At 45.2% G+C, this 14,589-nt stretch overlaps 1 protein-coding gene across 1 annotated transcript in view; it reads left to right on the top strand.

The window, feature by feature from the left end:
• The window catches only part of LOC121271328 (dynein light chain Tctex-type 5-like), a 37,056-nt gene that overhangs the window by 9,481 nt on the left and 12,986 nt on the right, over positions 1 to 14,589 (top strand). The window contains exon 2 of the mRNA XM_041177263.1: positions 8,494 to 8,689. Within this exon, the coding sequence (XP_041033197.1) occupies positions 8,573 to 8,689 (117 nt within the window). The 5' untranslated portion in view covers positions 8,494 to 8,572. The remainder of the gene's footprint in view (positions 1 to 8,493; positions 8,690 to 14,589) is intronic.

The raw sequence follows: 14,589 nt of genomic DNA, 5'->3' as shown, positions 1-14,589 counted from the left end.
CAGGTAGAACTGGATAGAGGGCCATTGATAGGTGGAGATTGCCACAAGATGTCATAGACAAAAGGACAAAGGGGTGTTGAAGGTGGTGATATTATCTAAGGAATGTGTTAATTAAGGGTAGAAAGCAGGACGAGCAAGGTACAGATAGCTCTAGGGGTGGGGTGGGGGGAAGGGAATGAAATAGGCTAAAAGGTAGAGATAAAACAATGGATGGAAGCAAAATAAGAGACAAGCAGCAGGTCCGACAGCATCTGCAGAGAGGAACACAGCCAGTTTCGAGTCCGAATGACTCCCGTTCGGACTCGAAACATTAACTGTATTCCTCTCCGCAGACGCTATCGGACCTGCTGAGTTTTTCCAGGTATTTTTGTTTTTGTTCTAGATTTCCAGCATCCGCAGTATTTTGCTGTTATCTAAGAGACAAGCAGGTTCGATACATTGTGGGCAGGGTCATTGTTGGGGTGGAGGTTTAGACAAAGTCATTATCAGCCACTGACACATGCCGAACAGTGTAAATGGCCTGAGATCTGTTTCAGCTGCAAAAAGCACACCACCCAAAGAGAGAACATTAACCAAGCAATCAAGGAAACAAAGCTAGAGAACACTCTGGACAGTGACTTGGCAGTGACATACGTAAAGAATGTAGACATTGCCCTCTTGTGACAGAACTCAGCCAGCAGCTCAACTCTTAAGCAGGAACTCTCTCTATCAGAACAAAAACAGAAACAGAAATACCTGGAAAAACTCAGCAGGTCTGGCAGCATCGGCAGAGAAGAGTCAGTTGACGTTTTGAGTTATTATTTTTGTTTTTATTTCCCCCTATCAGTGGCTGAGGAGGGAAGCACATTACCCTAAAATAGCTACTTTTTATTTACTGTCAAGGCCGCTGTGTCACACAATGTACCCTGACTACTATTGGTACAACAAGGCAACTCACCATCATCATCTCGAGAACAATGAGGGATGGGCAAATGCTAACATCTGGTGAATGAGTAAATATAAACAAACTACACGCTCCAAAATTTTATATGTAGTACACAAATAATTCTTCATGTTTCCCTTTTGTAAAACCATTAGGCAGGGTCAACAAGGGGGTTTATGAAAGGGAAATTGCGTTTGACAAAATCTATTAGGTTTTTTGAGGTTGTAACTAGGATGATAAATAAAGGGGAAATCAGTGGATGTAGAATATTTCAACAGGCATTTGATAAGGTGGCACATGAAAGCCTTTAGCTTTTGCTGCAAAGGTGCAAAGGAGAAAGGTCACCAAACTCTTCAGGCCTTTCAGCTATAGTACGTGAGTGTCCGGAAACAATGCTAAAACCCCTTGGGCTGTATGTCTGACAGGGAATCTTGTAAATATTAACTGTAACTGTAAACCTAGTGAGTAACATCCATAAATTGGATGAAACTGATTTGGTTTGCGCCTTAAGTAATGTCAACTTCGGGCATTCATGTAATAATGTACTTTTATAAATTTTATGAGTAAAGTGTATTTATGGGGAAAGAAAGCAAGGTTATTACACAAGGTAAAGGCTCATGAGATTTGAGTGTAATAAATTAGCCCAAATAGAGGATTGGTTAAAACACAGAAAACAGAAAGTAGGAATAACAGGTCACTTTCAGGTTGGCAGGCTGTTACCAGTGGGATCCTGCAAGGATCAGTGCTGGCACCTCAGCTGTTTACAATCTATATGAATGATTAGATGAAGGGGTCAAGTGGAACATATCCAGGTTTGCTGATAAGACAAAGTTAGGTGGGAATTAACCATGAGGGCAATACAAAGGATTTGCTCATGTTAAATCAATGGGAAAGAACATTGCAGAGGATCATAATGTGAGGCTATTCACTTTAGTAGGAAGAATAGAAAAACAATCTTTTTAAACGGAGAGAAACTATTAAATGTTGGTGTTCCAAGGGATTTGCATATCCTTGTACATGAAGCACAGCAAGTTAATATGCAGGGCAATGAGAAATGGACAACAATTGATGCCAACATCTCATGAAAGAATCATAAAAAGGTAAAGCAAGCAATTGGGAATGCAAGTGGCATGTTAGCTTTTATTGCAAGGGACTTTGAATAAAAGAGTAAGGAAGTCTTGCTGCAATTATACAGGGCTTTGGTGAAATTACCTCTGGAGTATTAGTCCCCATATCTAAGAAACAATTAGAGGGGGTGCAACAAAGGTTCACTAGATTGATTCCTGGGATGAAAGAGTTTTCCTAAAAGAGAGATTGAGTAGAATGCACCTGTACTCTCTGGAGTTTAGAAGAATGAGAGGTGATCTCCATTGAAACCGATAAGCTTTTGAGATGACTTGACAAGGTGGGTACAGAAAGGCAGTTTGCCTAGCTGGAGAGTCTAGGACCAAGCGGCATAGTCCCAGGATAAAGGGTTGGCAATTTATAACTGAGATGAGGAAAAATTTCTTACCTCAGAGGGTTAAGAATTCTCTGTCACAGAGGGCTGTAGGTGCTCAGTCTTTGAAGTCAATTGATTTTTGCATATATCCAACTATATCACAATAGTCTACACAGAGTGAATTTCTTCAAAATCTAATATGGGTTCAACCAAAGGCACTGGATAAGATTATCTGATGGATTCCAGAGCACGGAGTCTAAAGGACTCTAGGCACAGACACCAATGGTGGAACCAAAGACCAGAGCCATTGAAATGCAGAGGTCAGGTGGATTGTAGGGCAAGAAGATGCAGGGCGGGGGGTGGAGAGGGGGCATTGGTGTGGAGACGCTGCAGGAATCTGAAAGAGGATGAGAATTTTAAATTGGAGTTGTTGGAGGATTGGAAGACGATACAGGATGGAAGGGTGAGTGAGAGTTAGATATGCTGGCAGAGTTTTAGATGAGGTGAAGGCCGGGCGGCCAGCCAGGAGAACATTGGGATAGTTGTCCCAGAGGTAAGGAAAATAGGAAGGTGGAAGCCTGGCTGAGGTGGGGCTGGAGACGTTGGTGATGTTATGGAATTGGAAGTAGGTGATCTTTGAGATGGAGAGGCTATGTGGTCAGAAGCTCGAGTCTGGATTCAGTGTCAAGGGGATAAAGCTGATGGCTTCAGTCTTGCCAGTGTTAAACTGGAAGAAATTACTTCTTGAGTACTGGAGGTCGGACCAGTAGACCCTGAGGCAGTGGAGGGGTTGAGAGGGGCATTGGGGTGGCAGAGCTGGGTGTCATCAGTGTACACGTCAAACCTGACCTCATACCTGCGGATGCAGTTGTCTAACTACCAGCATGTGGATATGGAAAAATGAGTGGGAAGAGACTGAATATGCTCTGGCTATGATGGATAGTTAAGTGAGAAATTAAATGAGGGAAGTACTGCTGAGTTGAAAAACCGAGGGGCAGGATAGTAGGAGGCTGATGTGGATGACCATGTCACAGGCTGCAGGATGAGAAGGGAGAGCAGCCCGGGATTTATGGAACTCTGTGTGGTCACACTCACAGGAAATTTTAATTGTGACTTTGATGAGGACCATGTAGGTGCTGTGGGAGGGGTGGAAACCTGATTGGAGAGTTTCAAACATGGTCCTGTGGGAAAGATAGACACAGATTTGGGAGAAACCCAACATATTTGAGGGGTTCAGAGAAAAGGGATGTTAAAGATGTAGGTTGCAAACACAAAAGGAGCTAAGGGCGGTTTAGTTTTTGAGTGGGTGATGATGGCAGTTTTGAAAAGGTGGGGTGACAGTATGGAAGGAGCAGGGAGCTCTTACAATGTCAGTTAGCACGAGGGCCAGGAAAGGAAGTTGAGGGGTTATCGTTTTAATGGGACCTGAAACATGGGGACAAGAGGTAGGTGCCATGCATGTGTTAAGATATGGAAGGGGCCATAGGGAGATAGGAGGGGGACACAGGGTTCAACGCTGAGCGAAGGGAGAGCCTGGAGGCAAAATGGCTGGGTGGCTAAAGGGAAGGTGGGGGAGGGTGCAGGGTGGAGGATGGGGCAAACGGTAAGTGGAGGCAGTGGACCAAATGTTCTCAATCTCCGTGACAAAGAAGTCCATGAGCTCCATTATTGGTGTGGACTGTGTGTTGTTGGTGAGGACTGAGTGTATGTGTTAGTTACAATACACTAAGTGTACAGGGGTCACTCTAAATAAGTTGTTCAATGATGTGATGACCCAGTGGGGTACAATTTCCGTTTAAATACTTCATATTTACTTGGTTCCAGTATTTAACTTCTGAGCAGTGGCTGGCCCTGAAATCCAGTACCTTATCATAGGCTTTGTCTTTCATTGAGAGCTGTAATGACAGTTCAGTTAAATAATGAGATGACTGTTGTAACTCGGGTTGTTCAACTACATTGCCTTCCCCATAACTCAAGAAGGTTTTTCTTTCATAAAGTTTAAATATTTACTTTCAACCGGGGCCTGAATACTTGACAGGTGCCAACAGGGCTTCTGTCTCATCCTGTTCAGCTGCTGATGGATCGCTTTCCAATCACTAAAGTTGTTAACAACCCTTAGGGTAAACATTTACTTTTAAGATCTAGTTCATGGATTTGTGAGTAGGTCAGTGCCACTCCTTCCTCCTTGCCTTCTCAGCCTAGCACAGATTGGAACTGCAATCCCACACAGCATTTTGTCAGGGCATCTTATCTTGAAACTTCGTGTTCCTGATAGGTGCATTGTGATGCTGGTCCCGAGTACGAATGAATTAATCTTAAAAGGACAGATAAGCATTGCAATTTTCTGACTTCATCAGAACTCAATCACTGAAGACTCGAACTGTGTTTATATCTTGGAATCTCCAGGAATCGCTGCAAGCTCAGGTAGTGGATTTTGTTCAATTTGCACTGGAGCGTAAGGTAAAAACTTTGATCTCTATATGTTCAGGAAAGTTTTTAAAATTTCACTTATGGGGATATAGGCATCACTGGCAAGGACAGCATTGATACCTCATCCCTAGATGTCCTTAAGAATGTGGTGGTGAGCTACCTTCGTGTACTGCTGCAGTCCGTGTGGTGAAGCTGGTCCTACAGTACTGTTAGGGGGTTCCAGTATATTGACCCAGCCATGGTGAAGCAACAGTGCATGTACAAGCATTGCTAGACACGTACGAGGGTTCAGACCTGATTGAGTCAGAAACAACAGTATCCCTGTAGTTGAAACATTAATCCCGGAGGACTACAGACCAAGAAGTCTCCGGATCTCAACTGCATTACCTGACTTCAGCATCACATTTTGTCACAGATCCCTTGTGCTAGAACAGGCTACGTACTGCCAACCGCTATCCTGTGACTCCAACTGCAGAATGTGCGAGCACATTTATTAGGCAAGGACAGGTATGGGCTTGGTTGTGATGCTTCTACAGTGGAATGGCCTGCTCATATTTACTATGACAAGAGTTAATATCTCCAGGAGAGAAGGGACAAAAACCTTGAGGGGGAAAAAGCACTGCACAATGGAAACTTAGCATGTCAGCTCATTGCCGTCGGACCTAAAGAACTGTCAGTCCAAGGCTTCTTGACACCTACCCTGCTTTAACCGAAATACATTTTTCATTTTCTAACATGAAAATGTGTGGAATGGCATCATTTTATTGCTTACTTTGATTTTACTACATAATATTAACAGCATTAGGTGGACAGAAAGAAACACTTGCACCTTTCACAAATTCAGGATATCCCAAAAACATTTTACAGCCAATGAGGTGCTTTTGTAGTTGCTTTTGTATTGGAAATGCAGCAGCCAATTTGTGCACAGCAAGCTCCCACACACAGATATGTGATAGTGACCAGAAAATCTGTTTTAGTGATGTCAATTATTCAAGGAGTAAATCCCTTCTATCGTTTATTGTTAGAAGAGCAATATTAGAAATTATTATCATTGTACTCACTTTACCTATATAAACTCTATCCATACAGGACCCCAACCCCTGCCCCCACCACCCCACCCCACCCAACTCTTCTCCCCCCACCACACAAGTCCACTAAGGCTGCAGGATGTACCATCAAGAAGGTGATATTGCAGCAGCTCACCGAGATTACTTTAACACCAACTCCCAGTCCCACTAACTGTCCCCACCAAGGTGGACAAGGGCAACAATGACACAGGAACACTATCAGCTCCAAGTCGAACACTCTACCCTGACTTCAACTATTCTTTCATGGTTACTGGGCCATTCTCCTGGAATTCCCTTCCTAACACCAGCAGGGAGCACCATCACCACATGGACTTCAGCAATTTGAGAAGAATACTCAACACCACTTTCGCACAACAGTGAGGGATGGGCAATAAAAATGCAGCTTTGTAAGCGCTGTCCAAATCCAGATACAAAAAGTGTTATCAAGTAAATGATCACACCAAGACACATAAGGAGATATTAGGGCAGATGACCAAAAGCTTGTTCAAAGAGATAGGTTTCAAGGAGCATCTTAAAAAAGGAAAGAGAAGTAGAGACTCAGAGAGATTTAAAAATAATTTGATCAAGAAGGCGACAAAGCTCTCTTGCTTTAAGATATCGCTGCCCTCCATAGTATATTTTCAGTATTGTCTGCTCCATCTTGTCCCAATTAAACTATGCCTTGATTTTAAAATTCTCATCCTTGTTTTCAAATCCCTCCATGGCCTCACCCTTTCCCATCTCAATAATTTCCTCTAGCCCTACAGCCCTCTGAGATATCCTCGCTTGTCTAATTCTGGCCTCTGATACATCCCTGATTTTGATTTCTCCATCATTACTGTACCTGATTTCAGCTGTCCAGGCTGTGAACCCTGGCATTCCCTCCCTAAATCTCTAAGTCTCTTCCTTTTCTCCTTTAAGACACTCCTCGAAACCAGCTCTTTGACCAAGCTTTTGGTCATCTGTCCAATGTCTCCTTGTACGACTTGGTGTGACATTTTGCTCTTTATGTGTTCCTGTGAAGCAGCTTTAATATGTTTTTATTATATTAAAGGTGCTATATAAATACAAGTTGTTGTCAATATGTAGAAGTAATTTGAAACAATGAACACCAAATTAAGCAATGATTTGAACATCTCCTGCAGATCAACGCAGGCAATAGGTCTACGAACAGATGAGTGATTAAGCTTTTTTTATTCATTCGTTGGATATGGGCATCACTGGCTAGGCCAGCATTTTATTGCCCATCCCTAATTGCCCTTGAGAAGGTAGTTGTGAGCTGCCTTCTTGAATTGCTGCAGTGCATGTGGTGTAGGTACACTAACAGTGCTGTGAGGGAAGGAGTTCCAGGATTTTGACCCAGTGATGGTGAAGGAATGGCAATATATTTCCAAGTAAGGATGGTGAGTGGCTTGAACAGGAACTTGCAAGTGGTGGTGTTCCCATGTATCTGCTGCCCCTGTGCTCTTAGATGGAGGTGGTCTTGGGTTTGGAAGGTGCTGTCTAACGAGGTTTGGTGAATTCCTACTATACATCTTGTAGATGGTACACACTGCTGCCACTGTGCATTGGTGGTGGAGGGAGTGAATGTTTATGGACGGGGTGCCAATCAAGCAGGCTGCTTTGTCCTGGATGATGTCCAGCTTCTTTAGCATTGTTAGAGTTGTACTCAACCAGGCAAGTGGAGAGTATTCCATCACACTCTTGACTTGTGCCTTGTAGATGGTGAATAGGCTTTGGGGAGTCAGGAGGTGAGTTACTTGCTGCAGAATTCCTAGCCTCTGACCTGCTTTTGTAGCCATAGTATTTACATGGCCAGCCCAGTTCAGTTTCTGGTCAATGGTAACCCCCCCAGGGTGTTGATAGTGGGGAATTCAGTGACGGCAATGCCATTGAACGTCAAGAGCTCTTGTTAGAGATAGTCATTGCCTGGCACTTGTGTGGAGCGAATGTTACTTGCCGCTTGTCCAGGTCTTGCTGCATTTGGACATGGACTGCTTCAGTATCTGAGGAGTCGTGAATGGTGCTGAGCATTGTGCAATCATCAGCGAACATCGCCACTTCTGACCTTATGATGGAAGGAAGATCATTGATGAAGCAGCTGAAGATGGTTGGGCCGAGGACATTACACTGAGGAACTCCTGCAGTGAAATCCTGGAACTGAGATGTTTGACCTCCAACAACCATCTTCCCTTATGCTAGGTATGACTCCAACCAGCAAAGAGTTTTCCCCCTGATTCCCATTGACTCCAGTTTTGCTAAGGCTCCTTGATGTCACACTCAGTCAAATACAGCCTTAATATCAAGGGCAGTCACTCTCACCTCACCTCAGGAGTTCAGCTCTTTTGTCCATTTTTGAACCAAGGGTGTAATGAGTTCAGGAGCTGAGTGGCCCTGGCAGAACCCAAACTGAACATCAGCGAGCGGGTTATTGTTAAGCAAGTGCTGGTTGATAGCACTTTTGATGACACCTTTCATCACTTTACTGATGATTGAGAGTACACTGGTTGGGCTGTAATTGGCCGGGTTGGATTTCTCCTCCAATTTGTGTACAGGACACACCCCTGGGCAATTTTCCACATTGCCGGGTAGATGTGATGGGGATACTGAATCCGCTGTTTCCTCTATCCCAGTAATGAGCTACTAGCAAGTATCCGATCAATAGCTCCAGTACACGGGCTCACGTGTTTTGATGAGCTTCACGCAGCCAACATGGACAGAAGGAAGAGTGAGTGCTTGGTACCTGCCAGTGACACAGAGAAAAGAAGGTCCATCTCAAACAAAGCAAGAACCACCAGCCTTCCTGCAACAAACAAAGTGGCAATGGAGGTAAAACATGGCACAGCTGGAACTTAAGCACACGTGGCACATTTATAAGTTATGAATTTTACTTTTGCTTCTGACATTTCCTCATGGCCCCAGCCTTAAGCTGTTCCCATGTTGGTGTTAATCTCACCCTGGCTACTAAGAGGTTCAGAATTGCTGTCTCAGGATAAAGTTCCCTCAAATGGTTTCTTGAACTATCCTAGTGCAGCAGATACTTAGAATAACACTTGCACAGAAGGAGGCCATTTGGCCCATTGTGCCTGTGCCGGCTCTGTGAAAGTGAAATTCCATCAGTCCCATTCCCCTACCTTTTTACCCAAACCCTGCAGAAGTTTCCTTTTCAAGTATATTGTTATGGACAGGAGGGGGTCAGTTCAAACAGCCCTGTTTTCCTCTTACCGCCTGTCTGCAAACAAAAGGTGTTTCGAATTAGTTTTGTTTATAAGAATAAGTGGTGGCGTATTGTTTCCCAACCCTCGCTTTCTGTGTTATCCAATTTTTATGAATAACCCCACTGAAAATTCGAGTTAGGATTAACTCAGAAGGTCAGTTTCTTTCACATATTCAAAACCTGTGAAAAGGAGGGTTAGCGACGTCCCACTCTGCATTCACTCAGCAGAGGGAGGGATAGAGGAAAGGAGGTTTACATCACAAGGACCACAGAGCAGAGTGGGGCTGTAAGGAGCAGAGCGGGGCTGTAAAGAGTGAGATTTCCACGAGCAGAGCGGGGCTGCAAAGAGCGAGGCTCTGGTGAGCAGAGCGGGGCTTAAATTTAAGAAAGTAGTCTTTTAATTACAAACAAAGAAAAAGTATGACAAAGGAGCTCAGTCCTGTGTGTGGTGTGGTCTGCAGCATGTGGGATTTCTTAGACACTCCTTGCAGTCCGGAAGTACCACTGGCTTGACCAGCTTGACCAACAGGTTTTGGAGGTTTTGGTACTCAGGAAAATCCCAGAGTGCATCTCATTCAAAAATCGTTTTTCTGTGTTGGAAAATGGTGAGAGTGAAGGTTCCTCTGGAGAGTGCAGCCAGAGCCAAGATCACGGTGCAGCTGCACAAGGGAGGAGTAAGAGTGCAGGACCGTCTCTTCAGCCACGCAGAGAGTTGTAGGAGACTCAATAGTGAGGGGTAAAGACAGGCACTTCTGCAGTGTCGACGTTACTCCAGGATGGTGTGTTGCCCCCTCCTGGTGCCACGGTCAAGAATTCGCAGAACGGTTGCAGGGCACTCCGAAGGGGGAGAGCAACCAGTCAAAGGTCTTGGTTCACATTGGTACTGACGACATAGGTAGAAAGAGGGATGAAGTCCTGCAACAAGAATTTAGGGAGCTGGATTAAAAAGCAGGACCTCAAGCGTTGTAATCTCTGGGTTACTCCCTGTGCCACGTGCTACTGAGTATTGGAATAGGAGGATAGAGAGGATGAATGCGTGGCTGAAGAGATGGTGCAGGAGGGAAGGCTTTTGTTTTCTGGATCACTGGGTCTGTTTCTGGCGAAGGTGGGGCCTGTAAAAGTCGGACGGGTTACACCTGACCCAGAACGGGACCAACATCCTTGCGGTGAGGTTTGCTAGTGCTGTTTGGGGGAGTTTAAAATAATTTGGCAGGGGGATGGGACACAGAGTGGAGGTACAGTTGGGGGTAATGCACAGCCAAATATAGAAGAGAAACTAAGTCAGTCTGGAAGGCAGAGCAAATATAAACCTGTTAAGGCACAAGGGAATAATGCAAGGCTGGAGTGTATCTATTTTAACGCAAGGAGTCTTACAAGTAAGGCAGATGAATTGAGGGCGTTGATTAACAAATGGAAATGAGATACTGTTGTTATCATAGAGACATGGCAGCTCAATATTCCAGGGTATAGAATCTTCAGGCGTGACAGGGGGTGGTGTAAAAGAGGAGGTGGCCTTGCACTATTGATCAAGGAGTCAATTACTGCAGTAAGGAGGGATGGTATCTTAGAAGGTTCCCAAATAGACGTCATATGGGTAGAACTTAAAAACAGAAAGGCGGCAATCACTTTGCTGAGAGTGTACTCTAGGCCTCCAAACAATCAGGGGGAAATGGAGGGCAGATATGTAGGTAAATCTCAGGAAAGAGTAAAAATAATATGGTAACAATATTAGGGGAGTTCAATTTCTCCAATATTAACTGGGATAGTCTTAGTGTGAAAAGTGAGCTTTTTGAGCCAGCACATAGAAAGTTTTACAAGAGAAGGGGCAGTAGTGGACATAATCTTAGGGAATGAAGCTGGGCAAGTGGTAGAACTGTCAATTGGGGAGCATTTAGGAGATAGTGACCATAACTCGGTAAGAATTAAGGTGGTTATGGAAAAGAACAAAAATGGACTGGAAATAAAGGTCCTGAATTGGGGGAAGGCCGATTTCAATATGATAAGACAGGATCTAGCCAAAGTGGACTGGGAGCAGCTACTTATAGGAAAGTCTACATCAGAACAGTGGGAGTCATTCAAAAAGGAAATAGTGAGAGTTCAGGGCCAACATGTACCTGTAAAGGTGAAGGGTAGGACCAACAAGTCTAGGGAACCCTGGATGTCAAGGGATATAGAGGATTGAGTAAGGAAAAACAGAAGGCTTATGGCACATACAGAGGGCTGAAAACAGCAGAAGCCCTAGAGGAGTATATAAAGTGGAGGGGGTACTTAAAAAAGTAATTAGGAGAGCAAAGAGGGGGCTTGAAAAAACACTGGGAAGATAAAGGAAAATCCCAAGGCACTTTATAAATACATTAAAGGATAACCAGGGAAAGAGTAGGGCCAATTAGGGACCAAAGTGCCAATCTGTGCGTGGAGCCGGAGGACGTAGGTGAGGTTTTGAATGATTACTTTTCATCTGTGTTAACTACGGAGAAGGACGATGTAGGTGTAGAAATCAGTGAGGGGGACTGTGATATACTTGAACAAATTAACATTGAAAGGGAGGAAGTGTTAGCAGTTTTAGCAGGCTTAAAAGTGGATAAATCCCCAGACCCAGATGGGATGTATCACAGGCTGCTATGTGAGACAAGGGAGGAGATTGCAGGGGCTCTGACACTAATTTTCAATCCTCTCTGGCCACAGGAGAGGACTGGTGGACAGCGAATGTGATGCCATTATTCAAGAAGGGTACTAGGGATAAACCAGGTAATTACAGGCCAGTGAGTCTAACATCAGTGATAGGGAGGCTATTGGAAAAAATTCTGAGGGACAGGATTAATCTCCACTTGGAGAGGCAGGGTTTAATCAGGGATAGTCAGCATAGCTTTGTCAGGGGGAGATCACGCCTAACAAATTTGATTGAATTTTTCGAGGAGGTGACTATTTGTGTAGATGAGGGTAGTGCAGTTGAGATAGGTAACATGGACTTCAGTAACAAAAACAGAAATACCTGGAAAAACTCAGCAGGTCTGGCAGCATCGGCGGAGAAGAGTACAGTTGACGTTTCTAGTCCTCATGACCCTTCAGCAGAACTAAGTAAAAATAGGAGAGGGGTAAAATATAAGCTGGTTTAAGGGGGGGGGATGGTTGTTGGGACAAGCAAGCAGTGATAGGAGGAGATAACCAAAAGATATCACAGACAAAAGAACAAAGAGGTGTTGAAGGTGGTGATATTATTTAAAAGAATGTGCTAATTAAGAGTAGAGAGCAGGACAAGCAAGGTACAGGTAGCTCTAATGGGGGTGGGGTGAAATAAGACTAAAAGGGCAAAAAAGGTATAGATAAAAGATCGGTGGAATACATTTAAAAATAATGGAAATAGGTGGGAAAAGAAAAATCTATATAAATTATTGGAAAAAATAAAAAGGAGGGGGAAGAAAAGGGAAGGGGGTGGGGATGGAGGAGGGAGTTTAAGATCTAAAATTGTTGAACTCAATATTCAGTCCGGAAGGCTGTAAAGTGCCTAGTCGGAAGATGAGGTGCTGTTCCTCCAGTTTGCGCTGAGCTTCACTGGAACATTGCAGCAAGCCAAGGACTAACATATGGGCAAGAGACCAGGGTGGAGTGTTGAAATGGCAAGCAACAGGGAGTTCTGGGTCATGCTTGCGGACAGACCGAAGGTGTTCTGCAAAGCGGTCACCCAGTCTGCGTTTGGTCTCTCCAATGTAGAGGAAACCACATTGGGAGCAACGAATGCAGTAGACTAAGTGGAAGGAAGTGCAAGTGAAATGCTGCTTCACTTGAAGGGAGTGTTTGGGCCCTTGGACGGTGAGGAGAGAGGAAGTGAAGGGGCAGGTGTTGCATATCTTGCATTCGCATGGGGAGGTGCCGTAGAAGGGGGTTGAGGAGTAAGGGGTGATGGAGGAGTGGACCAGGGTGTCACAGAGGGAACGATCCCTACAGAATGCCGCCAGGGGTGTGAAGGGGTGAACGTGTGTTTGGTGGTGGCATCATGCTGGAGTTGGCGGAAATGGCAGAGGATGATCCCTTGAATGTGGAAGCTGGTGGGGTGATAAGTGAGGACAAGGGGGACCCTATCATGTTTCTGGGAGGGAGGAGAAGGTGTGAGGGCTGATGTGTGGGAGATGGGCCGGACACGCTTGAGGGCCCTGCCAACGACCGTGGGTGGAAAACCTCGGTTAAGGAAGAAGGAGGACATGTCAGAGGAACTGTTTTTGAAAGTAGCATCATCAGAACAGATGCAACGGAGGCGAAGGAACTGAGAGAATGGGATGGAGTCCTTACAGGAAGCGGGGTGTGAGGAGCTGTAGTTGAGGTAGCTGTGGGATTCAGTAGGCTTGTAATGGATATTGGTGGACAGTCTTTCACCAGAAATTGAGACACAGAGATCAAGGAAGGGAAGTGTCAGAGATGGACCATGTGAAAATGATGGAGGGGTGGAGATTGGAAGCAAGATTAATACATTTTTTCAGGTCCCGATGAGAGCATGAAGCAGCACCAAAGTAATCATGGATGTACTGGAGAAAGAGTTGTGGGACGGGGCCAGAGGTAGGACTGGAACAAGGAATGTTCCACATACCCCATAAAGAGACAGGCTTAGCTGGGGCCCATGCGGGTACCCATAGCCACACCTTTTATTTGGAGGAAGTGAGAGGAGTTAAAGGAGTTAAAGGAGAAATCGTTCAGTGTGAGAACAAGCTCAGCCAGACGGAGGAGAGTAGTGGTGGATGGGGATTGTTCAGGCCTCTGTTCGAGGAAGAAGCAGAGAGCCCTCAGACCATCCCGTTGGGGGATGGAGGTGTAGAGGGATTGGACATCCATGGCGAAGAGGTGGCGGTTGGGGCCAGGGAACTGGAAATTGTTGATGTGACGCAAGGTGTCAGAGGAATCATGGATGTAGGTGGGAAGGGACTGAACAAGGGGAGAGAGAAGGGAGTCAAGATAGCGAGAAATGAGTTCTGTGGGGCAGGAACAGGCTGACACGATCGGTCTACTGGGACAGTCCTGTTTGTGGATTTTGGGTAGGAGGTAGAAGCGGGCCGTCTGAGGTTGGGCGACTATCAGGTTGGAAGCTGGGGAAGGAAGATCTCCAGAGGAGATGAGATCAGTAACAGTCCTGGAAACAATGGCTTGATGTTCAGTGGTGGGGTCATGGTCCAGAGAGAGGTAGGAGGAAATGTCTGCGAGTTGACACTCAGCCTCCGCGAGGTAGAGGTCAGTGCGCCAGACAGCAGCAGCACCACCCTTGTCAGTGGGTTTGATGAGAATGTTAGGGTTGGACCTGAGAGAACAGAGTGTAGTAAGTTCAGAGAGAGACAGGTTAGAATGGGTGAGAGGAGCAGAGAAATTGAGACGACTAATTTCATGCCAACAGTTCTCAATGAAAAGATCAAGAGAAGGTAAGAATCCAGAGGGAGGGGTCCAGGTGGAGAGAGAATATTGGAGGTGGGTAAAAGGATCCGTTGAACAGGGAGAGGACTCCTGCCCAAAGAAGTGAGCACGGAGACGA

Source organism: Carcharodon carcharias, chromosome 30 (assembly GCF_017639515.1).
Source record: "Carcharodon carcharias isolate sCarCar2 chromosome 30, sCarCar2.pri, whole genome shotgun sequence".
Lineage (NCBI taxonomy): Eukaryota > Metazoa > Chordata > Chondrichthyes > Lamniformes > Lamnidae > Carcharodon > Carcharodon carcharias.
Note: the sequence above shows the minus strand (reverse complement) of the source record. Positions and strands in the feature narration are given on the sequence as shown.